The 26,537-nt window shown below is 39.4% G+C and overlaps 1 protein-coding gene across 3 annotated transcripts in view; it reads left to right on the top strand.

Moving 5' to 3' along the window:
• Positions 1 to 25,796, top strand: part of UBOX5 (U-box domain containing 5) — a 41,602-nt gene extending 15,806 nt beyond the window's left edge. For 2 of the 3 annotated variants that reach the window (XM_031942807.1, XM_031942808.1), the window contains exons 2-5: positions 15,209 to 15,303; positions 16,403 to 17,606; positions 21,355 to 21,516; positions 24,844 to 25,796. In XM_031942807.1, the coding sequence (XP_031798667.1) occupies positions 15,250 to 15,303; positions 16,403 to 17,606; positions 21,355 to 21,516; positions 24,844 to 25,046 (1,623 nt within the window). In that variant the 5' untranslated portion in view covers positions 15,209 to 15,249 and the 3' untranslated portion in view covers positions 25,047 to 25,796. The remainder of the gene's footprint in view (positions 1 to 15,208; positions 15,304 to 16,402; positions 17,607 to 21,354; positions 21,517 to 24,843) is intronic. The other variant, XM_031942809.1, reaches the window with a different exon arrangement.
• The last annotated feature ends 741 nt before the right edge of the window (positions 25,797 to 26,537 follow it).

Here is a 26,537-nt window from a genome sequence, read left to right as displayed (position 1 = left end):
TCCAGGTGCCAAAATAATCTTCCTAAAACACAGATAAGACCTAGTTGTCAGTCCTGTGATCAAAAACCTTAGACACCCTCTGTCATTCACAGATTTAATGTGAAACTGGGGTTTTCTTGACTTTTAAGGCCATAACTCATTTTATTATATTCCAGTCAGGCCACATTTGGAGAATTGTTTTAAGAAAGATAAGATGAAAAAAAAATTTTAAAAAGAAAAAAGAAAGATAAGATGAAGCTGCTACAGAAAAAGGATCAGAATGGTCCAAGAATGGAGACCATGCCATCAAGGATTGGTTGGAGGAACTGAAGAAATTTCCCCGGAAGGAAAGATTTGGGAATTGTATTACATCTGTCTTCAAATATATGGAGAGCTGTTAAGTAGGAGAGGGCAGGAAAAATGGACAAAGTTATGGAGAAACAGATTTCTGAGCAATTAAAGGCCATTCAGGCTTAGGAGGTAGTAGATAAACCCTTTCTCCTTGGTTGGACACTGAACAATTATTTGGCAAGTATGTTAGAAAGTAGATGATGCAGAAATATGTTGGATTCCATAAGTTCTAGCATTCATTTTCTTTATTTATTGAAGCTTTATTTTCAAAGTATATACAAGGATAATTTTTCAGCATTGACCCTTACAAAACCTTGTGTTCCAAATTTATTCCCCTTTCCCCAACCTCTTCTTTTAGATGGCAAGTAATCCAATATATGTTAAACATGGTAGGGGCAAGTAGGTGGTTCAGTGTTTAGAGTACCAGCCCTGACGTCAGAAGGATCTGAGTTCAAATGTGGTCTCAGACACTTAATACTTCCTAGATGTATAACCCTGGGAAAGTCACTTAACCCCAACTGCCTTAAAAAATGGTAAAAATATATAGTATTCATTTTCTAGCTTGTAATCTGTAATATTTTTTCATGCCTTGGATTACTTAAAAAGGAAGCATCTTCTTAGAAAAAGAACATGAGCAAAATGGTTTGTAACATTACTGTGATCTTCACAAGGTTTCAAGGTTTCCTTCAGAGAATTTGGAAGAATCTGCATATTGGCGTGAACAGAGTTTTTAGGAATCTTTGTGCTCTGTCTATAATGTAAAAACTTCTTGTATATTTGGACTCAGCTAAATCCTCTCATCTTTTTAAGAGTGAGTTTCTAATTATTCCAGAACAGGTATTTCTTCATACACTTAAATATACATGAAGTACCTCCTAATGCTCAGTCTGCTGACTGTAGTTCATTTTTATTAAAAAAAAATATATAGTTATCTGATAGCAGATAGTTTCTGCTATCAAACAATCTGAAGTCCAGTATGGGAGTGAAGAGATGCAGAATAAAATATGAACAGAATTCATTAGAAAACACGTTTGTGCTGCATGGGTAAAAGGTAAAGAAAAGGCTTTGGGAGTTCAGAGGGGAGAGAGATCTCTGCTGACAGAGGAAGTCAACTGACAAATCATTGAAACTTTCTGTGCCTCAGTTTCTTTCTCAATAAAATGGTATAACTAATATTTGTCCTAGATATTTCACAGGGTGATTGTGAGTAAATTCACTTCAACACATGTATTAATTTAGTATCTTATTTTATTTTTCCCTAAAAATTACTTTTCAACATTTCTTTTTAAAATTTTGAGTACCAGATTTTTTTCCTTCCCTCCCCACCATACTCACTGAGAAAGCAAATAAAGATGTAAATTATACATATGTATTCATGCAAAATATATTTTTATTTTAGTCATGTTGTAAAATAAATCACAGAAAAAAACTCAATCACTAGATTGAAAATAACTTATGAGGTGATTGGATTAATTTCTTCACCTCTGACATTGTAGTAAGCTTGCAACTGAAATCAAAGCAGAGTTTTAAGTAATTGAGAACATGCCTAAAATCTAACAAGTCCTTTATTCTGATAATTTTTTAAAAATCCAATGCAATCAGTCATATAGTATTCTTAAACAGGACAAGTTTTTTTCTCTAATTCAAATGTCAGCTATCTGTATTTTCATTCTCATAATCTAAAATAAGTATTTTAAGAATGAAATTTCAAGAAATCAGTATTTTCTTGTAAAAGTGTTTCATAGTTGAAAATCAATATTTTGGTCTAGATTGAAACCCAAAATTTGAGTTATAAGCTTCATTTATTTGAAATTAGTTCAATAATCTTGGTCACCTGTTGGAAAAATACACTCACACACACCTTCCTATAAATGAACAAGATTAGACTATTAACCAGTGCTCTGAACATAATAGTGCTTAATGTTTGCTGAATTGAATTAGACTTACAGCCTATTTTCTGTTTTCAGTAAATGGATTTTATATTTGAAAGGGAATTTATGGGAATTCTTCAAATGTTTGACTTCATCATCATGTACAAAATCCAATCAATTCTGTATTTGGTGTTTAGAAAGAAGGCTTAACTTAAATGAGTTCTGTTTTGGAAATAAATACATGGTTATAATTATTTAAAAACCAGTATTGGGTTGGGTGTTGTTGGAAGCAAAATTCTGAACCCCACAAAGAGTGCAGTATATGAACAAACTCAGGATGAGTGAAGCAGTTTAAACTTTTAATACATTCTTTTAGGAAGTAGCTGTGAAACTTCATGTGCTCATACACTTTAAAAGGCAAGAGCATGGCCTTATATGCCTTTTCCCCACTACAGAATCCCTCTATCATCTCTGCAATGGCTGTGGTGATGAAATTAATGTTGTTCAATAATCTTCCAACATACATCCTTAACATGTTCCCATTCCTGCAACATACCTTGTATGAACATTAAAATGAACCATAGTTCTTCCTGGGAAGAAGTTAATTATTTCTGAAGTAATTAGGCATGTGTATTCTAGGTAAGGTATATGATCTTTGTCTTTTAGCTTTTTTTTTTTTTTTTTTTTTTTAGCTACAAGCTAGTTCTGTCCAGTTTTACCTACTTTTAGTAGGTTTCAGGGACTTTCCTCCTCCTGTCCTCTGTACTATTTCCATTTTCAAACTTCCAGTTTTTCTTTGAAAACATAACTGTCTGAAGTTTCTCACAATGATTTAGAAAATTCATAATATATGTATAAAACACTTGCATCAAACCTGTCACACCTTTTAAAATCATCTGATGTACATGTTCAGATACTTTTTGTATCTCGTTGAATTGCAGCACATTGTTACAATAAAGTTATTACTTATGAAGAAAAAAGTATGCTTCAAATCAGACTTATCAGTTCTTTCTTTGGGAATGGATAGCATTTTCATCATAAGTTCTTCAGAATTGTCTTGAATCATTGTATTGCTGAGAATAGCTAAATCATTCAGTTGATCATCTAATATTGCTGTTACTGTTCTGCTCGTTTCACTTTGCATCAGTTCATGTATTTCCATGTTTTCTGAAATCATCTTGCTCATTATTTCTCATAATAGCACAATAGCATTCCATCAAAAATCGTATATTGCAACTTGTTTAGCCATTCCCCAATTGATGGGTATCCTACTAATTTCTGACGTTTTGCCACCAAAAAAGAGTAAATATTTTTGTATATATGTGTTTTTTCTTTTTGTTTTTTATGTCTTTTAAGATACAGACCTACTAGTGGTATTATTAGGGCAAAGGATATGCATACTTTTATAGCCCTTAGGGCTTCATAATGACAACACATTTATTTATCCTATTTGTACAAAAATATTTATAGCAACTTTTTTTGTGTATGTAGTGGCAAAGAATTGGAAATTGAGGGGATGCCCATCAATTGGGGAATAGCTGAACAAGTTGTGGTATATGATTGCAGTGGAATACTACTGTCCTTTGAGAAATGATGAGCAAGATCATTTTAGGAAAACTCAGAAAGATTAATATGAACTGATACAAAAGTGAAATGAACAGAACAGAAGAACGATGTACATAATAGCAGTAACATTGTACAGTGATCCACTTTGAATGACTTAACTATTCTCAGCAATACAATAATCCAAGATATTCCAAAAGGCTCATGATGAAAAATGATGTACTTCCAGAGAAAGAAGTGATGGAGTCTGAATGAAGATTGAAAAATAATATTTTTCACTTTATTTTTGTTTCATTTTTTTCCCTCTTTTGATCTTTGTTTTCTTTCACAACATTACTAATGTGGAAATGTGTTTTGCTTGATCCATGTGTAGCTTATATATATCAAATTGCAAGTACCAGCTTGAGACTCAGAGAGTTTTAAAGAGGAAGTAGTACCAGAACTTTGAAGGAAGATAACAATTCTTAGAGGCCAAGATGCTACTATTTCATTCCAGAGGGAGAGCAACATGTCTGAATGTATAGTGAGAGGGAGATAGTGTGTTGAGAGAACTGGGAATCCAGTTTTGCTGGAATGTAAAATTTATTAAGAAAGATAATATGAAATAAGGCTGAAAAGACAGGTAGAAATCAGATTGTGAAGGAACTTTAAATGCTAGACTGAAGAGCTTGGCTTTTATCCTATAGGCATATATAGGAAGTATCGATAAATTAAAAAAAATTTTTTTTAATTAAAGCTTTTTATTTTTCAAAACATGCATAGACAACAGTTCTTCAACATTAGCCCTTTCAAAACCTTGTGTTCCAATTTTCTTCTTCTCCCATGCCCTCCTCTAGATGGCAAGTAGTCCAATATTTGTTAAAGATGGCAGAAATATATGTTAAATCCAACATATGCATACATATTTATACAGTTATTGTGCTGCACAAGAAAAAAGAGAAGCAAAATAAAATTCAAGCAAACAAAAACAAAAAGAGTGAAAATGCTATGTTGTGAACTACTACACTCAGTTCCCACAGTCCTCTCTCTGAGTGTAGATGGCTCTCTTCATCACTGAACAACTGGAACTGGTATCAATATTTGTAAAAAAAAAAAAAGAAAAGAGAGTCCCTGTAACAAATATAATCAAACAATGAATCCATTCATTTGTCTTGTACAAAAATTCATGTCTGCACCTTGAATCCGGATCTATCATTTCTGTGTTAGAAGGTAGGTATCATGCTGCATTCTGTTTTAAATGTTGATCATTTTAAATTGTTTTCCTGGTTCTGCTTGCTTCAGTGTGTATCAGCAGTGTATATCAGTTTATATACTCTATGTTTCTTTACATTTTCTGTTCCAATTTCTTATGGCACAAAAATGTTCCATTAATTTTTTGAACCATAATTTGTTGAGTCATTCCCCAGTTGTTTCCTGTTCTATATGATAGCAAAAAAGGGCTGCTATCAGTAATTTGATGCCTATGAATCTTTTGATCTCTTTGGGGTCTACGACTAATAGTGACATCATTAGGTCAAAGGGTGTACACAGTTTCATGATAGAGGATATAGTTCTGAATTGCTTTTCAAAAATATTTGGGCCACTTCACAGCTCCACTAGCAGTTCTTCTGACCTCCTCAAGCCCCTCCAACAGTTGTAAATTTCCATTTTTGTCATCTTTGCCATTCTGATAGATATTAGATAAAACCTCAGAGTTGTCATTTTTGTCCCTATATTAATGATTTGGAGCATTTTTTCCTTGGAGAACAACTTGCTCATATCCTTTGATCATTTTTTCTATTGAAAGAGTGGTTGTCATTCTTATGTTTGAATCAGTTCTATATATATCTTGAATGTTATATTTTTACCAGAGAAAGTCTGAAGATTTTCCCAATTAATTGTTTTGCCTTTAATTTTGATTGCATATATTTTGTTAATTTTAAGGAGCCTTTTAAATTTTATGTAGTGTATATTTTATTTTTTGTGAGCCTCTCTATGTCTACTTTGGTTCTGAAATCTTCCTCTACCCATAGTTACAAAACATATTTTCTTCCTTCTTTGTTAATATATGTCATATATCTATCTGGAACTTATATGTACTTTGAACTTTAGTCTAAGCTTAATTTCTGCCAGACTGCTTTTCAGTTTTTTCCCCAGAAGTTTTTGTTGCATGTAAGATCCTTGATCTAATAAGTATTGTTTTTTGATATGTCAAACACTACTTGCTTCTGGATGTTGGATTTCTAATCTGGTCCAACTTTTCTATTTTTTTATAGCAGTTTTGATAATTTTTTTTTTATTTCATCAGAAGCATTTTCTACTTCTCTTGTCATAATAGTGTAACTTAAGATTTTTTTCCTTAATATTGTTTATCGTGTTTTTATTTTTCCTGATACTTAGTCAACCTGATGTTTTTGTTATTAATCCTATTTGTTCATAATGTATTATGTTTTGATATATTTTGCTTATATTTTATTAAATTTTTTTTTTACATTGATGTTCACTAGGGTAAGGATCTTGACCCAGATGTAAAAATCTGGATGGGAAAAAAATTATATAGTTTCACTACCCTCAAACTGAAATTTAGCATTCATTTTCTTTTTTTCTGAGACTTGGTCATTTAAATTCCCCCACCCCCACTTTTTTTTTTTCTGTTAATCTGTGTTTTTTATATTTTGGTAGATATTTGGTAGATTTTTTACTATCTTAATTTGGGGGGAGCATATAATCGGACAGAATAGTATTCAACAATTTTCCTTTGTTTCCTCATTTGTGATTTCTCCTTTTTCATTTTTTGATACCGACAATTTTTGGTTTTCCATTCTTTTTAATATCAACATAGTGAATGATTTATCTTTCATTGATTTTTATTTGTGCATTTTTTTTAACGTGGCCTAGATTTTCTGTCTTCCTCCTGTACTTCTTAAGCTTGATTTAATTAGCATTTCTCTTACTGTTTCAATCCTATCTCTCCTCTGAATGCTTTGAAATATCTTTTCAAAATTTGATCCATGTCAGATTATGCTTAGCTTTAATACCTAGTTCAACTTTGTTGCCTTTTCATCTTCTGAAGGAAAAATTAGAAATTGGGCAATTTAGGAGTTGCTCAGTTTCTTTGCTTTTGGCAGAGAATGACCACCAGTAGATATCAAGATACTTGAAGTTCTCACTCCACCATGATACCATTCGTCCATGCCCTTTATTCTTTTAGTTTTGAGTAGAGCTTATTTTCCCAAGGTCAAATTTTAGTCACCTACCAAGTTTCAGTAATGATAATGAAAATCATTTAGTTTCTGATTGTTTTGCAGTTTAGCTTTGCTATAACTAGTCACCAATGAAGGTCTTCATTACTCCTCACTCTAGGAAGTCATTAGGTGAAAGGCTAGTCTTTAGTTTGAAGGACAAAAGTTAAAAGTTTAATGCAAACAGATGCTCCCTAATCTAGGGACTTGCCTTAGAAAGGGCTTTCATTGATTTCAGCAGACCCACAGGGTCTGCTCCTTGGGAGTTCCACTTCTCTCTGGGAGAGTGACTGAGTGAGGAGGGGTGACTAGTCCTGCTTAAACGAAACTGCTCACCAAAGGCTAATTTTCTCCCGAGGTGGAGAAGTAATTCCATTTAGGAGGGACCAAAAGTGTTGTGCTCTTTAAAAGCTGAAGTGCTGACTTAACTGAATTGGTGTTCGAGCAACTTACTTTCACCCTCCTTTTGAGGTTAAATGCTTTTCTCTTATTTGAAAGGGAACCTTTTTTCTTTCTTCTTACTAACCTGTTTGAGCCAGATACTTTTAGATATAGAACTATCTGCATTCCTTTTCATTAAATTGTCATTCTGGAAGCCAGATTTTAGAACTCAGCTTGCCTCTTTGCAGACAGGGAAAGATGTGTTAAAAGTAGTGTGTTCATCCACTTTTCTAATGAACTGTATATCTGGTTATTACTTCTACAGAGATGTGAGAAGTTCAAGGAACTGAAAATTAAAGGCAAAAGGTTTAAATCTTGCTTTTTCTCATCAAATATAGATCAGAAATGCCCTCTTCCAGGTCCTCAGGAATTCATACATCTTGGTTCCAGAGGAAAAATGTATCTCTTGTCTCCCCCCCTCCCCCCCACATTTATGGTGTATATGTTTGGCATGCTTACACATGTATTAATCAGCCCCCATAGAATGTAAACTCTTTAATAGTTGAGGCTTTTACATTTTTGTCTTTTTTCAGGGTCTAGCATAGCAGGAATAAGGTAGGCACTAATAAATGCTTTTTGATTTGAAATGGCACTTGAACTAGACCTTGAAGGATGAAGGACTAGCATAGGAGGGGGACAATGGGTAGAGCATTCTGGATTGGGAAGTGGGACCAATCAATATGAACAAAGTTTGAGAGGTGACAAGGGATGCTAAATAGGCCTATCTGAATGGTGTGTGTGTGTGTGTGTGTGTGTGTGTGTGTGTGTGTGTGTGTGTGTGTGTAAGATGGAGAGAGACATTGGGTCCAGATTGGGAAGAAGTTTTTGCTTTAGTAGATCAAATCCAAATTTTCCAAGAAGGAGTCTCACTTCTTTGAACTATTTTAATGGGAAACTACCTGAGGGCAGGGGAATAGACTAGGTGCCTTCTCAAACTACTTTTTAACCAAATGATTTTTTTTTTAATTATTCTTTGGTGCCCCTTTTATATTTGTTTTGTTTCCAAATATGGCTTCTCTTGATTCCTCTCCTCATTCTATCTCAGTTTCATTTTTTTAAAGCTTTTTATTTTCAAAACATATGCACAGATAATTTTTCAACATTGACCCTTGCATAGCCTTGTGTTTCAGATAAGCAATTCAATATATGTTATACATGTTAAAATATATGCTAAATCCAGCATGTATGAACATTTATACAATTCTCTTGCTGCACAAGAAAAATCAGATCAAAAAGGAAAGTAAACGTGTAAGAAAACAAAATACAGATGAACAATAACAAAGAGTGAAAATGCTGTGTTATGGTCCACATTCAGTTCCCACAGTCCTCTTTGGGTGTAGATGGCTCTCTTCATCACAAGACCATTGGAACTGAAATCAGTCATCTCATTGTTGAAGAGAGCCACGTTCATCAGATTTGATCTTCATATAATCTTGTTGTTGCCGTGTACAATGATTTCCTGGTTCTACTCATTTCATTCAGCATCAGTTCATGTAAGTCTCTCCAGGCGTTTCTGAAACCATCCTGCTGATTGTTTCTTACAGAATAATAATATTCCATAACATTCATGTACCATAATTTATTCAGCCATTCTCCGATTGATGGGCATCCTCTCGCTTTCCAGTTTCTTGCCACTACAAAAAGGGCTCTCACAAACATTTTTGTACATGTGAATCCCTTTCTTTCCTTTAAGATCTCTTTGGGATATAAGCCCAGTGGTAATACAGCTGGATCAAAGGGTATGCACAGTTTGATAACTTTTTGAACATAGTTCCAAATCGCTCTCCAGAATTTGCCTTCATTTTTAAAAAGACTCTTAAACAAGAAAAACTACCTCAGCAAAAAGAACTAAAACAAACACTAAAACTGCTATAGTGGCCTGAATGCACGCTATCTCCAGGGTGGTCAGATGGTATATCATCTTTCACAAGCCATCATTTCCATTGTAATGATTTAGATTTAGGCCATTTTGGTTTTACAACATAGTCTTTGTTTTTTTAACATACATTTGTTTAAATTTTTAAAAATCCCAGTCAGTGGCAAAAAATTAAGTTTAAAATAAGTTGTTCTAGATATTATGCAAGAAGAAAAGTTATTTTCTCCTCCCCTTCTATTTTTGATTCACTGACTTTGTTTTGAATAGTAAAGAAAGATTAACATTAATCCCTCACTAGTATTTGGACTGAATTTCAAGAAGGTTGAACATGACAGCCTGATCTGTAATGCATTCAGCTGAACCCGCCTAAAAGTCATGCTTTTGACTTAAACTGACCCTTGAGAGGGATGAGGAGCCATAAACATAAATGCTTTTGTTTTTAAAACTGCTGTTAAATGGTGGTTCTCTCAATGGGAGTCTCTGTTGCCAAGGCCCCTGAGTAGGAGGCTTTGATTGCCACTTAGTTCTGCAGCAGGCCACTAATGGATGGGCCATCACTGAGTTAGGGCTTAGCACCATCTTGGCAGCAGTGGAGATGCTTTGAGTCCTTGTTTTCCTCTGAACTTGTAGCTACCAAAATCTGTGACCTTGTAGCCCTCCTGATCATCACACTATAACTCCTCCTCTACTCATCACACATCCAGACAATTGCCAGATCTCCTCAGTTTTTCCTAGCATTTATTTTGCATGGTAAGGTTCACTGACTACTTTACAAATGTTGTCTCACTTTATTCTCACATCCAAGAGAGCAGCCTTCAGGGGCCTGACCCCACAGCCAGAGCTCCTCAAGACCCAGACCAAGGCGTCTCTGCCACTGTCAGACTTCTCAACATTGGAAAAATGATGTTATAATTAGAAATGACACAGAGTAAGAGAACTCCCGTTTGCCTTGTCCCTGTGCCCTAAGGACCATTGCATGTCTACTTGCTCTGCAGCCAAGCCCTTTTAGCAAGGCTGTCTCCCTCTGTTAACAGGTGAGCTTCTGACTTCCTTTTCTGAGTCTTTCTCTAGCATTGAGACCTCCTAAATATTTTACAAATGCTTTCTCATTCTCCTCTTGGCCATCTGTGACCTCATCCAGCTGCTCCCCTTTGTCAGGGAGCTTCTGCTTCCAGGGTCTCTGCACTTCCCCTTCACACTGCCACAAAGACCCTCTACCTACAGCCCCAGACTGTAGAGTCCTTATTGCTGCTGCTTATCCCTTCACAGTCTGGCTGTAAGCTCTCTTTGCACACCTACTTCACATCCCTTCTTTACAGATCCTCCCTCTGTGCTTCAGCCAAACTAACCTACTTGGCACCTCTCTCCCCACTTTGTCCCTTTGCCTGTGTTGCCTAATGTTGATGCAATGTGCTCCTTCCTCTTAGGATCCAGGGGAGTTTTGAGTGACCTCTTAAAAAATGCTTTCTCCTGCTTATTAATACTCTCCCCTTTCTCAAGATAGACTCACACTAGTGGTGAAAATGTTCTATTCTCTCAACAACATAAGCTTTTTGAAGACTTGTTTTTCATTTTGCTTTTACATCCTCAATATTTTGCTTAGAACTTTGCATATAGTTGGTGATTTAAAAATGTTTAATTTTTTTTGTTTTTTATTTTATTACAGTTTTTTTCTTTTCAAAACACATGCATGGACAATTTTTCAACAATGATCCTTGCAAAACCTTGGTTTCAAAATTTCCCTTCCCTTCCCCTCACCCCTTCCCTAGATGGCAAGTAATCCAGTATATGTTAAAAAATATAATTAAATCCAATATATGTATACATATTTATATAATTATCATACTACACAAGAAAAATCAGATCAAAATTTTAAAAAATGAGAAAACAAAATGCAAGCAGACAACAAAAAGAATGAAAATGCTATGTTGTAATCCATATTCAGTTCTCACGGGCCTGTCTCTGGGTGTACACAGCTCTCTTCATCACAAGATTATTGGAATTGGCCTCAATCATCTCATTATTGAAAAGAGCCAAGTTCATCAGAATTGATTTTTGTATAATCTTCTTGTTGCTGTGTGCAATGTTCTCCTGGTTCTGCTCATTTCACTTAGCATCAATTCATGCAAGTGTGTGGTACAGCAAATCCAATTTACAAATACTCAGAGATCTTGAGTGAAGAATAGAAGTGTTTATTTTGGAGTCTTGCAAGACGCGAACATCTTTCCATTGGAGTTCTACCAGTGGAGAGAGGTTAATTTCCACAGAGATTGAAATGAGTTATATAGTTGTGACCAGAGAATCCATGACAGCCCTCCTTCCCCTTATCCGGTCAATTCTCATTATCTTGCTTAGTGCTTGGAAGTAACATGAACTTGTTAAATTTTGACCTGAATTTTATGATGGTCAGGTTCACAAGGTATACAACTGTTTGCAGGCATGTTTTATGGTGGTCAGTTTTGCAACTGTTTACAAAGTATGAACACCCCAGATAAACTGAATCTAAGTTATAAATTCAATCTACCTTAGTCAATGATTTTATAAGAAACCATGTAATCCTCCACAAAGAGATTTATTTAGAGGTAAGTAATCCATTAAGCTAGAATAACCAAGGAGACTTAGTTTATCTCAGATTTCCTCAACAGAGATTAGCCACTTTATAGACCTCTTAGAATATCTCGGCCATTAAATATATTCTTCTCTTAGCAGTTAAGTAAAGGTCCAAGAGATCAGATATTTCTACTAGAAGAGCAAACTTTTTGTTCTTCCCAGAGCCTTAATGATTAACAGACCTTTGAAATTGGGTCTGGAATTATCAAGTGACTATTCTTGAGAAGTTCTCAGTTTCCTATTATACTCCCCAGGCCTCTCTGAAATCAGTCTACTGATCATTTCTTACAGAACAATAATATTACATAATATTCATATACCATAGCTTATTCAGCCATTCTCCAATTGATGGGCATCCATTCAGTTTCTAGTTTCTTGCCACTACAAAAAGGGCTGCCACAAACATTAAAAATTTATTGAATTGAATGGGTCAGCCCAGCTTTGTGCTCTTTGACTAGGATCCAGTTGATTGGTATGAAAGGAGCACTTTCCTGAAACAACTGCTGACTTGTTGGATTCCTTTTTTCCTCCTATCCTACATGTGTACAAATGACATTTTTCTGCCAAAAAACCTTTAGCAAGCTTAATTCAGTACCGTTTCTCATAGCTTCCTTGTGAGAAAAACTGATGGACAAGAGAAAGGAGATAAAAGGCTCTAAGGAAAGAAGGCATTCCTCCTGACTTATCTTTTACCTAGATATGCGGTACATCAACTCCTAGGGAATCCCTTGTTCTCTGGCCAGCAGGGATGGAGGTATGAATAAAGATAATCCCACTGTCACTCTCTTTGGTAGTATTTTATATTTCCAAATACATGTAAAGATAGTTTTCAACATTCATTTTTTAAAAACTTTGTGTTACAAAGTTTTCTCTCCTCACTTCCCTCCTCCCCAAGACAGTAAGCAATTTGATATAGGTTAAATATGTACCGTTCTTTTAAACATATTCCATATTTGTCATGTTATACAAGAAAAATCAGATCAAAAAGAAACACAAAAAAGGTGAAAATAACTCTCTCTGCACATAGCATTTTCCATTCCAAGTCTATTGGAAGATAGTTCCTCAAAAGGACCCATATGTGCAGAAATATTTGTGGCAGCCCTTTTTGTAGTAGTAAGGAACTGGAAACTGAGTGGATACCCATCAGTTGGAGAATGGCTGAATAAGCTATGGTTATAGAATGTTATGGAATATTATTGTTCTATTAAAAAGGATCAACAAGATGATTTCAGAGATTTAAATGACTTACATGAACAGATGCTAAGTGAAGTGAGTAGAATCAGGAGAACATTGTATATAGTAACAAGATTGTGTGATGATCAACTGTGATAGACGTGGCTCTTTTCAACAGTGAGGTGATTCAGAGCAATTCTAATAGTCTTGTGATGGAAAGAGCCATCTGCACCCAGAGAGGACTGTGGGAACTGAGTGTGAACCACAATATAGTCTTTTCACTCTTTGTTGTTATTTGTTTGTTTGTTTTTTCTTTGTTTCTCATGTTTTTTCCCCCCTTTTGATCTGATTTTTCTTGTGCAGTAGGTATAGAAGAAATCACAAATGTTTAACTTTTATTAAAATACTTGCTAGGGAAAGGTGTTTGGGGGGAATGGATGGAGAAAAATTTTGAGCACGAGGTTTTGCAAGGGTGAATGTTGAAAACTATCTTGGCATGTACTTGGAAAAGATAAAATATTATTTAAAACAACAACAACAAACAGAAGATAGTTCCTCTCTCTTCCCTTGCACCCATATTCCACTTCTGCTCCTTCCTAGATAGACTCCTAGTCTGACTTGGAGGCATTCTTGAAGATTGAAATCCAGATTGTATCAGTGAAGGAGTTAGGCAGTCCTTGGATTTTGTTTTTTTAAGTGATGCCTTTTATTTTTTATATCATTATTCTTTCTCAATATACCTTTTCCTTCCCATTGAGCCAATTTTAAAAGGAAATAAAAAAGGAATTTCAAGGAGAGGCCCAAGCATACCTGAGCAGACATAAAGCTTCTCAGCTCTCCCAGCATATGCCTGGCCTAGCCAGCCAGAAGTAGTAAATCTGGCTAAACAGCAAAAGACCTGAGTCTTTTCATTGGATGGAATAAAAAGGAAATAACCATTATTGACCAATTATTATTGACCAATAGTTAGCAATGTTGTCTGCTTCCTGTGGGTCATGTCACTTCCTATCACTTTCTGAAGCTTAGATCTAGGGTCTGACCTTTCTTGCCCTACAGACCCCTGGGAACCATGTGATAGGCCTGCAAGCCTAAGGTCTGTCCTACTCCATCTCTTAGATTTTTTGAGAAATTTTCACCTGGTCCCATTCATCTCCATTCTTCTCCATCTCTGCTCATTATTGTTTTTTCCATCTCCATTAGTGTCATTCCTGATTTTTATTTTACATCAGTTCATATGTATTTTTTCATATTTCTCTGAATTTTTTGTAATTTTTTAGGGCATAGAGTTATTGTAGTACTTTCATGCAACAATTTATTTCCTAACTGCGGGAATTTTTTAAATGGGATTTTTGAACTTTCCTACCTGAGAGGTATTGATGCTGTTCTAGTGATAGAGAATTGATGTGAGAATCCTCTCTGGTCTTGGTGCGGGTCCAACGTGAACAAACCTGAAATCTTAGTGGCAAAAAAAAGGAAGTTTCATTTTTCACTAAGAAACTCTCTCTTAGCGGACAAATCTTTTAAGATTTGCAAAGAATGTGTTAACAGAAATCTATTTTATGAGCAGATCTTGGGGGCTGGGGCAGTTTGAGCTGATTATCAGACCAAGATATCAAAATTGAATGAAATCACTTTGAAGGCTTTTTCCAGAATTTGGAATTTCCTGAATGGGGATCCGGCTGCCCCAAAAGATCAGTGGGGGGTGATTTGCCTTTAAAAAAGCCCTTCTAGAAAGTATGCCCCCTTCAAGATTCTTTGGAGTCTGAGACCCTGAATCTCCCTTCTTTTACAGATTAAAGGGGATACAGTTTCAGAGTTCAACCCTCCCCTTCTCCCCCTCCCCAGTGTGACAATGAAAAACTCTCTTCAGTTTTAATGCTGTTAAGAAAGTGGAAGGAGACAACCAGGAAGAAAGAGAAAATCGCAGAGCTCATTGGAGTGCTCTGTTACCTGTTTTGTTTAGGAAAACTCCCATCATATGGGATCTAGAGAGAGAGAGAGAAAGTGGATGTTTAAAGTTTCTGTTGTGTTGTTGTCCTGTTCTTGGAGTTTCAGCTTGGAGATGAAAATCCATCATTGAGCTGCTCCTTCTCAGTAATCCCAGGTTTTGTTTTTCCTTTAAGGCTACTTCTGATGATTGTATGCTGCCCTTTCATCTGCAAAGATGGTAATAAACCTTTGCCTTCCACAGTTCAAACCAAGAATTTACTGCAACAAGGTAAAAATTATTTTAGATGATTTCTCTTTTGTAACGTATGGTATATGAACTAATTTGCTTATTCAAGTCTAATAGATCCATTAATTTTTCTAGTTTATAATTCCTGTCCTCCACGCTTCCATTTCTTTCAAAACCAGTTAAATGAATTTTGTGTAAAAGTACAGTCCACTAATTATGTTGAACTGGTCTAGAAACCCACACCATATAGATTGATGTTTAGATAGGACTAGTTTTATAATGCAATCCTATTCATATTTCTCTTTATTCCCTCTGCTTAAATGGGCAATTACAGTATAGCTCAAAAGTAGAATTAAGGTAGAAATTCCATTCTCCTGTTTTATTGGGTCTGCTAATCCTGCTTAGTCTGAAGGCTTCTTTCCCTGTCCTGACTTTGGTGCAGTTATCAAGAAAGGCCTGTTAAAACAAAAATTCCATTTCTCTTTCAGCGCCACACTTCATTCCAATAAAGCTCAAATGAGATATTTGTAAAGTATTTTGTAGATTGGGCAGTTGCACCTACATTTTAGAATTATTATTCTTTAAAGCTTTTTCTGGGATTCAGAGTATGGTTCTAAGAGACAATGCTGTGAATCCTAGTCGGGGAAACACTGAATATGTAAACTCCTGGACCGTTAACAAACATATCTCTCTCCCTCCACATGTTAATTTTAAAATGAGTCTGAGATACTTAATAAGGCAAGTGTTGGCAGGACCCAAGTAAAAATGTGGGAAATTCAGGGAAGGTTGATTTTCCTAAAGCTGTGTACCTTGACATTTTCCAAGGTGTCAGCACCCATGCTTTTGTGGATAATCTCAGTAGTTATAATTTGGGAATTAGTGCTCCTTGTCACAAGGTCCAAGAGGTTTTTAATAAATCTAAGCAGATGCTCTCTGGACTGTTGCTTACTTACAGCAGCTCTGCCTTCATGAGTATATCTCATGTCTGAGTAAGGGAGAATCAATCTTCATGAATTTCATGCCACAATTTTATGCCTTATCTTGACACAGTTTTTCTTAAAAATGGTGATTTCTTAAGATCCAGCCTGCCTTCCTTGGATTAGCTCAAATCAGCATGTTTCCTGTTTGTTATTAAATCCAGATCTCAGCAGATGGCTATGAAGTAGAAAATCTCATCTCTGAAGACCCTGTGAAGAGAAACCGTGGCTTTCGCACTGAGTATTTCATTAAACCACCAATCCATGTGACTGTGTCTTTTCCCTTTAGTATAGAACTCAGCAGGATTAATGTGGATGTCACAGCAGGGGGAATCCAAAATATTGTTGGCCTAGAAGTGTTCACATCTACCTCATCAGGTAAAACCTACTGGAGCACCATGGAATCTGAGCCCACAGTCTTGGAGCCGACTAACATTGAAAAAGAAAATTTCACCTTGGTAGGGAGAATCTTGGTAAAAAACCAGGGTCGAGCAACGTTCACCCACAGGGGCTTCAGGGCAAGGCCACCATTCCATCTTTTGGAAACTAACCTCTGCACAGGTGGAAATGTAAATCAGGATCTCTGGAGTAAAGGCCCCTTCTCTCTTGCTCATGTGTCCATTTTAAAGCTCTCTGTTAACCTTATTGCTGGCAGTGGAATCACTTGCATTAAGAAGATGGAAGTCTGGGGCCAACCGGCCAAAAACTGTCCCCAAGAGGTCATAGACAACGTCATGGTGTTAGCCTCCAGCCTTTCTCGAGGCTTGAATCCCATAGCCTCCCACCCTACCCCAGCATTGCCAATGGAGAATGACTGTGAGCCCTGTGGCCACTCCCACAGCCAGCGGCCAGCTGGTCTTCGGGAACTGACCGATGTGATCCAGGATGTGCCTGAGGAATTCCTGGATCCAATCACTCTGGAGATCATGCCCTTCCCCATGCTGCTCCCCTCAGGCAAGGTCATTGACCAGAGCACCCTGGAGAAATGTAACCGGAGCGAGGCGGTTTGGGGCCGAGTGCCTAGTGACCCATTTACAGGGGTGGCCTTCAGCCAGCACTCCCAGCCATTGCCCCACACTGCTCTGAAGGCCAGGATAGACTATTTCTTGCTCCAGCACACTCCTCCTGGCTGCAACCTTCTTGGAAGAACCCAGCCTCCTGGGGTAGCAGTTCCCTCTTCCATCGCTGTGGCTTCTCGCAAGAGAAAGGGGGAGTTCATGGAGCTATTGCCAAATGACAGGCCTCGTATGGAGCCGCCTCCCAATTTTTTTACCACAGACCCACGAGTCACATCTACCTCGGAGCACAACAGTAAGAAAATGAAATCCAACGTGGAGTCAAACCTGCCACACATGGATTGCTCATCAGGTAGTTGTGCTACCCCAATTCCCTGTTCTTTAAGTAGGGGTGACTTCTGTCATAAGGATTGGCTGCCCCAGAACCATTGGGCTGGCATTCAGAGTCCCTGTCTGGGGTGGGGGTGGGGGGCGGTGGTGGTGTTTAGGGCCTCCAACCTGCACTTTGGCTACACTCAGTGGAAGTCAGAGAGGCTATTCCTCGTTTATCCCTTGTCTTCTGTTTTGAAGGTCTAGTTAAGGGTTAAAAAGTTTCACACTGATTTGGATCCTGGGTCTCAAGATTTAGTCTTTTTTTTGGAACTAGGAACTTATAGAAGAATTCCGTTCAATTCAGGAAGTATTTATTAAATACTTCTTGTTTATAAGTTAACGAAAGAAATCTAGAGATCAGTAAAATTTGTTCCTGCCATCAAGGAGCCCACAGGAGAAGTAGGCACACCTGAGAAGGTGGTTTAATGGAGAAAGTAGCTTCTTGGGCGGGCCTTGACAGAAGAAAAGCATTTATTTCTTTTTCTTCAAAAAAAAAAAAAAAAATCCCCAAAAACACATTCTTTAATCAATACCTGTTTTGTCACCTTAATTTTTAAATATCTCCTTCTCTTGTCTAGCCACTGAGCCATTTCTTATAACATAGAATAAAAAAGAAAGCAATTCATCCAGAACCATATCTGTATATCAACTCCGAGTGATGGTATAGATCATATTCCATACCCCTACTATTCCATTTCTTCAGAGAAGCAAGGAACGTACATTTCCACAACTCTCAGAGGATTAGGATTTCAGCAGGCAGTTATGTGCAGGTCAAGGGGCTAGATCTTAGTGATCACCTTAGTCCAGCCTTCTTGGGCCCAAAGGATTTAAGTGATATGTTCCAGGTCCTACAAGAACTCAGTGACAGAATTCAGTGATGTGCAGAGGCGTGACTCTCTGGCTGCTCCTGATACTGAACCTTTCTGAGAAACTTCATTTTCCTCAGCTGAAAAATGGAACAAATACTTGCCCTTCCTACCTTACAAAGTTGTGGGGTCAAGAGTGTTCTGGGAATCATAAATCATTATACAGATGCATCTGGGAAAGCGGGGGTTCAGAGTGATCAGCCTATATATGGGGTGTTTCCATGGCCTTGTCCCATAAGTAATAGCCCATTAGAGAAGTGGAGAAATCCTTGCTTTCTTAGGAGCTCATCGTCTGGTGGGGAAGATAACACACAAACAATTATGTACAAACAAGCTATAGACCAGGCACATTAGAGATGATCTCAGAGGGAAAGCCTAGAAGGGAAGCCTGGAAAAAGCTTCTTGCAGAATGTAAGACTTGGAGGAAGCCAGCAGGTACAGATAAGGAACGAGAGAATTTCTGACTTGGGAGGCAATCAGCAGAAAGATTCGAAGTCAGGAGATGGGCTGCCTTGTGTCTTGTGTAAGAACAGCGAGGAGTGAACTGGGTGGCAGGAAGATGGCCTGCATGGAGGTGGTGGGGAAGAAGATAGCAAAGATAGAAAGGGGAAAGGTTATGAAGGGCTTTAAAGGAGCCGGAGAAATATTAAGTGCTTATTGTATGCTAAGTTTTCTGACAAATAAGATCTCGTTTAATCTTTACAACAATCTGGGGGGTGGAAGAAACCGAAGGAGACAAAGACTTGTTTAAGGTCATACATCTAGTGTCTGAAGTCAGATTTGAGCTCCATTCCTCTATTCTTTGTGCCACTTAGCTGCCTCTTAAATATATGAAGCACCTACTGTGTGTTGGGATCTGTGCTAAGCATTTTACAAATATCTCATTTGAGCCAAATGGAAGATTTCCTCTTTGATACTGGAGGTAATAAGGAGTCCCTGGAGTTTTTTGAATAGAGATTGATAGGGTCAGTACTATACTTTAGAGAGATCAGTTGGACAGCTGAGGCAAGAATGGACTGCTTGGGGAGTTACTAAAACCAAGGAGATCAGGCTATTGTAGACCCAGTATGTGGTGGTGGAGAGCTGCAGTGAGATGGAGGAAAGTACTGGAGGTGAAAACAGGGCAGAGAAGATAGAATTGGCCAGACATGGCACTTGGTTAAGTACAGAAAGTGAGGTAAGGTCAAGACTTGCTTGTGCGCCTAGGGTTTGAGGAGTATAGTGTATTCAGTAATTACAGGGAATTTAGGAAGAGGAGAGGGTTTGAAGAGAAAGATAATGAGTCTGGCATGGGGCGTGCTAAGTATAAGAGATCTGAGGGGCATCCATTTGGAGATCTCCAGCTTGGCATCTGTGCTGGGTTGTCAGGAGAGAGCTTAGGACTAAATAAAGTATGAGGTCACCAAATGAAATTAACAAAGAAGGGGGTGGAAATGGCCCCTAGTGGGCATGACCTGGAGAAAGATCCAGCAAAATTGTTTGGGAAGAGACTGGGACAGGTAGAGGAAGAACCAGAGGGAAAGAGCGTCATGAAGAGGTAAGTGATTGGGCCGGTAAGAGGCATTAGGTTAGGGAAGATGATTGAGAGCAGGCAAGCAGACTTGGTAATTAAGATACCATTTGAACAGTGACTGTGGAGAGTTTAGAAAAGGGGCTGCTGTTTGTTGGCCACGTCTGAAGGAGGTGAACCACAAAAGGAAGAGAGATGCAGGAGGATAGTTCATGGAAAGGGAGGGATCAGCTGAGTCTGGGGGAGATGTTGGTTTGTTTGTAGGCAATAGGTTACTGTGCAGTGGACACTGAGAGGAGATTATTGACAGTGGGGATGATGCAGAAAGCTGATGGGAAGGAAGGAGATTGCTTATGCTTTTAGAGGGATTTGCTTTGGCAAGGAGGGAGGGTCACCTCCCACTAGGAGAGCCCTTGGGTATGTAAATGACTAGCACTGTTGGACCCACCTGCTTTTATGTTTGAAATGCAAGGTGGGTCACCTTCAGAGAAAAAGCATCTCCTCATCATCTGCACTTGACTTTTGAATCAAAATATCAAAAATAGCATTTTGTATTTTTAGAATCTGGAATCTGGCTTTAACAAGTGCTTTCCTAGAAACATTTAGTGGCTCCCTGTTATCTACAGAATAGTCTAATGTTCCTGGTCTGGCATTCAGTACCCTTCGCATGCTTTCTTTACTTTTTTGACCTTTCCAGCCTTACACTCATTCTGTGGTCCTACCAAATTGGACATCTTTGTGCTCTCATATCATCCTGTCTGTTCTATCTCTCTGCATTTGTTCATCCTCTGCTCCATGTCTGGAATGCCCTTTTCTTCACCCTTACCTCTGTCTGCTGAAATTGTGCCCATCCTTCATGGCCCAGCTCCAATATTCTTCATTACGCTTCCTCTGTGCCTTCTCCCCACTGTAAATGGAATTTTTACCTTTTAAGGTCTTTCAGAATACTTAGTACCTCTCTGCTGAATCACCTTTGTATTGTAGTTCCCTGCATATAATTGTGCCTCCCTGGTGTCTGACTGGAGCTCCTTGAATTCGGGATTGAACATTGAATTTCCTCAGCACAAGGCCATGTATGCTATAGGTTGCTCAGGCAATGTGCATTGAGCTAAATAGAGAAAATATTTTTCTGGTTTGCTGTGGGAGGTAAGCACAATAAATTTGTTGCCCATCTTTGCCGTGCCCCTTCATGCCAATGCAGTATTCCAGAAGGGGGTATCTCCCCAAAGCATAGCCATCAGGTATTCTTGGTTTCCCTGCATAGGGTCACCTTCTTCCCTGATCCCACCTTCCTGCTTTGTGCCTCCATTCATCCATCTCTCCCTAGATATAGCCCTCTCTGCTTCTCTCAGCAGGTTCCGTTTCCCACGAACAGAGGTTATCAGAAAGTTTGGATGTGGCCTTGACTTCGGCCCTCAGCACTCGGCCGTCCTTCACAAGCCGCCTGACGAAACCTCAGCCCTTCAGTTCAGGGAGCTCCGGCAGCAGCTCCTGGAGTTCCACTCTTGAGACTGGTAATACAAACCCTGCCCATTTCCTTCCTGGCCCCTTCCTCTGGACCCTCAAGGCCTGCTCTTCCTAGTGTCTGCCTGGAAATTAGTGAGGACACATGTCCCTGTGCAGACGGGACATTCAGGAAAAGGCCTCTTTCCTGCTCTGAGTCACTCTTTCTTAGAGCTAGGGGCTGTCTGTAGACTGGTTTTGGGAGTTTGACTACTTGATCATTCAGGTCTGATAGTGTCCTGCTAGGTTCTGGCAAGCGTTTCTCTTACTGGCAAGTTGTCAGTGTCTCTGTGAGCTTTGGACCTCTTTGCATGAGTCTTATTTGTAAGTAGAAAAGGTCTCTGAGATGTAAAGGGAAAGCTCAGTTTCCAAGCAGAGAAACCAAAACTAAAGATGGCCCTTAGAGCTAGGTTTTCCCTAGAGCTGCTTTGTGGAGCCTCAGTCCAGAAAGGCTCCTCTCTAACTGTCACCTGAACCTTAGAACCTCAAATTGCTAGCGCTCTCTCTGACCTATGGTGTCCCTGGGTCACGGCCATATTTTTTAGCCTGCATACTTCATTTTGTTCAAAGGAAAAATTAGGTCATCAAACCTCATCTGACTTTTTGCAGATGATAATCTGTATGTGGAAGGGGAGGCCTTGCCCATGTGATGCTCAGTTCCTGAAGTCATTGACATGGTCTATGGTGAAACTGTTGGACATTTGAGATGATTCCAGAAATGAGGGCAGATCTGACCATGCTGAGACACCACTACATGTTTTTAAAAAAAATGCAAAGGCTTAGAGGAGAGAACACCTGGAGAAACGTGGCCTTCCAGCATCTGCATGCCTAACATAGGGAAGGCAGAGTATACTAGTTCTGCTTGGTCCCAGAAGTCAGAAAGGGAGGCAGCTTTTGCTCTGGGGGAAAAAAAAAAAGCTTTCCAGGCACAGCTGCCTGGTTTGTGAATGGGCTGTCTTTGTTAGGTAACATTGGAGATGTTTGGGCAGAGACTGCATGGCCCCTTGTTGGAGATGGAGTAGAAGGACTCTGTTGAGTGAGTGGAAGGAAAACCCCCAAGCTCTCTTGGAGTTCTAAAGTTATATGAGTTTATGATGCCAAGTCTTAAAACAGTCACCTGAAGTCACATTAAAGTAATGTCACCTAAAGGCAATTTCCAGAACCAGATCATCCATGTTGATAGGGAAATGCAATGAGTACTGAAGTTAGGTAGACTTTGCAACAAAGCTCTGGGAGCCTGCAAGGAGAATGACCTTAATCTCTCACATGGAAAAAAGCTAATAAACAAAAAGCTAACAACTGTTTTCTCCTGCAGAAAAGAAGTCTTACATTAGTTATGGCCAAATGTCTAAGGCAGATGTGTCAATTATAACATCTGTGTTTTATGTGTTAAGCAGCCACTTCTCTGAAGTGTTCTCAAAGATTCCCAAGAATGAACATTCCCTTGGCATTTTGTTGACACTTTTAATTTGCTTAGAAATCATGCTTTCATCTCACAAAGAAAACTTTGTTGCTTTTCAAATAAAGCTATATCCTTATTTTTTAATTTTTATTTTCGGTTCCATTGAGAAGACAAAAAATACAATACCCATTATACATAAAAAGTCATTCAAAACATGTTTCTACATGAATTATGATAAAGGGGAAAAAGACAAGAAAAAGGAAAAATATATGCCTCATTCTGTACTCTTGAGTCAGCAACTTTTCAAAGGTAGATAACATTTTATAGCTCTGCAAAGAAACTTTAGTCTTGGCCCAGCCCTATATATAGGGTTTGAATGAGTAGAATCCAAATTAATCAGGTTTTACTGTACTAAATATTTGTGTTGAAGCACCTCATAAAATCACATTCGTTGGATATAGGATGATGACTAAATCATTAGCCAAGAAACTTCAAATAATTTTCATATCGGGATGGATCTAGTTTGGTTTCAGGAGCTTGGAAAACACACTCTTACCAGTAGAGGGACTTGTTCTCCTGTCAAAAGCACTGACTATGGGAAATGTAGGGAAGGTAATATTTTTTAGCTTACAAAACTAATCACAGCTTCTGAAAAGCCTGGAATTAGAGCCCACTATGTAAGAAAGCATCTTGGACCCTTGGCCTGGAGAGATTTAATGATAGGTGTGAGTTAGAAGAAAGCCCAAGAATGTGGCTTCTTCTCCCAAGACCACAAAGAAAGGGATCAAATGACCAAGGCCATGGGTGAACCGTGATTATCCTCTGTAAGGTCTCTCTAGCCTAGCATGAGAATGTTAAGAGGTCTTGGGGCATCCATGGTCCCTTGGAGTATATGGAGCAAGAAAGACTCTGCTTAGATTCTGTAGTCAGAGCGAGCTTCTGGCTCTTCCTCTGAAGAGCTTAGAGCCCACTTCAGATCAAGTTCCCTAACTTAGTCTGGGGTACCCCATGACATTTCTCCCCATTTCAAGATAGGGCCTGAAATCTTCAACATAAATTTCACGGTAATGACTGTGCCCCTCAATCATTGCTGGTCTAGGTCCAAAAGGAGGGAGCATGAGTACCAAAGGATGTGGTACAAGCTGAACTCATGTAGAAAGTTCCTGACAAAGGCAGAGTGAGAAGCTGTGCATCACGGCCCAGCTGCCTGAACTGGAGCCCTCCTGAGGCCCCTCAGCCTGAACTGGCCTTTCCTATCTCCTAGCACTGGCAGGGGCCACTAGCTCTACAATTTACTCTGCTTTGTTCCTCTGATTGAATTGATTGCTTGCTAGAACTACATCATTATGTGGAGCCTCACTGGAAGCTACCAAAGTTTCTTCCATTAATTTGCACTTTTAGAATTGTATTTGATTTGTTTTTACGTTACTGACCTTTCCATATTTCCCCCACCTTAGCCAGAAAAGTTCTGTGTGAGCAGTTTGCTTGAGCAACTCAACGTTGCTGCCCAAGAGAGCCTGGGCTGGTGCAGAAAATGCTGAGTTTGGACTTGCATCACCATTGTAGGAGCAATGGTTTTGTTGTTTGCTACCTGTGGAATCTGGGACAAAGTTTTAAATCTCTTTGGGCCTTTTTTTAAATGGCCCTTTACCCCACTGAGTCCTGTGATTCTGTGAGCCAGAGGTCTTCACTTTGTTGAGCCACCTGCCAGTCCAGCCCCTGGGAAAACTGGGTGCTAGTCTGTAGGTCTGGGGCAGGTGGGAGTGCCTTCTCTAGACTCAGACAGGTGGGGGCTTTCCCTTGGCAGTGCAATGTGGCCATAATGTTAATGGTGGCTGTGGAGAAACATCCCTCAAAACTGCTTCCCCGGGCACACGGGCAGGAAGCATGTGGGTCCTAATCCTGGCCCTGGTTTTTCTCCCTCGTTTCCCCGCAGTGACCTGGAGCTCGGGTCCTGGATGCAGCGCCTGCAGCAGAGTCTTCACTACTTTCTTCAGAAGCGATCCTGCTTACCAGCTTCCCTGTGGCCACCTGGTGTGCCGCACCTGCTTAGCGGACAGGGAGAAGTCCCCGACTCTCACTTGTGTGAGCTGTAAGAAGGCTGCTGCCAACGAGGATATTCTGAGGGTCCATCTCTAAGTCTGTGCTCCATGGAGAAAAGAGGCATCCGAGGAAGGACAAGAGGAGGGTGGGAAAAGGAGCAGAAAGGGACTTCCCTCAGGGGGGCCTGGGCCAGAGAACTCCTGGTTAGTCTGCTGGGCGGAATTGGGCTCTGAACCCAACCTTCTGTCCCCAAGGGCAGTGCTCAAGCTGAGTGTAACAAAGGACCATCCCTCTGCATCCCACCTGAAGCAGTAATAGGATACCCAAGCCATATGCTTACAGGATGGGAGTTGGTGAAATGCTGGGGCCATCCTCTCCCCTCCCCCTCTCCCAATCACTCCCCAGCCCAGGCACCCGGGGTCTGTTTTGTCTAACCTTGGGAGTCAAACCCTCCTTAGCTGTGGTCCTTCCTTCCAGGATCCATCCCTCTGCTGCAGGTATCTGTCTGGGGAAGTCTTCCCTTGGGTTACCTGGGAAGCCAAGAGCAGTCTGACCCTTCTCCTAGTCCCTCCCTTCCTCTTTCCCTCCCCACCAGCCCCTTCCTGCAAAGTGAAAAAAGAGCTGGAGTTCCCAGGGGGCCAAGTTTGGCAGAAGTCCCTAAGCACATGGCCTCTGGATGGCACAGGAGCCAAGTCTCCCAGGAACAGAGTGGCATCCAGTCATGGGAAGGGTGGGGGGACTGGGAGGGGAGCTGGCACTTCTTTTGTGTGAACAAATAGTTTCTTGTCTATCTGTCTGTTCGTCTGAGAAACTTCAAGCCTTAATAAAGGGATGGTTTGGGCTGCCTGGGGCGTCACGGTCTTGTTTTTGTCTCTGTCCTGACCCGTTCTCCAGCTAGAATTTCTGCCGGGAACATGAGGGATGCATCCACATGTGATAGAAATGTCTCAGCTGGTCACTGCAACTTAGAGAGTCCATTTGGTAATGTATGTAAGTGGTCCAGAAGGGAAATGAGGGCGACAATTTCTGACTCATTTTACTTGTATAGGAAAAGCCACTGATGGCAGGAAAAAATGGGAGTGAGGGAGAGGTTGGACTATCCTTTCTTTCCCTTATCTAGATCTTTTGGAAATCATCTTTTAAAGGGGTTGTGATGGAGCTAAGATATTCTGAGGTTTTTCCAAGATGTTAGTCAGCATTGTGTTAAGGAAAGAATGCTTTCTCTGGAGTCAGAAGTTGTCTGTCCTGTCCCTGCCACTTCTTACCTGTGTGACCATGGGTGAACTGCTTTAACTCTTTGAACTTCATTTTCATTATTGAGATTTTAAAATACTTAAAAAGTCAGTGCTTAAGCCTGTTCCTAGAGTAATGTCTTCGAGAATAATAGCTTGAAGAGTCAGAGATTGTGTGTTTTTTAGAAACCTTGGAGAGGTAGTAGGGGGATGGGGAAGCTGGACTAGCCCACTGGCAAGGACAGCTATTAGTGTTGCAACTGAAAACATACAGGGAGTCCTAAAAGTGAGCTGGTCTCCCCTTTGGAGGCTGGCTCTATGGCTTTGCAGAGCTGTTGTCTAGAGGGTGGAAAGT

This window comes from Sarcophilus harrisii, chromosome 6, assembly GCF_902635505.1.
Source record: "Sarcophilus harrisii chromosome 6, mSarHar1.11, whole genome shotgun sequence".
Taxonomy (NCBI): Eukaryota; Metazoa; Chordata; class Mammalia; order Dasyuromorphia; family Dasyuridae; genus Sarcophilus; species Sarcophilus harrisii.
This window is presented reverse-complemented; position numbering and strand designations above follow the sequence as displayed.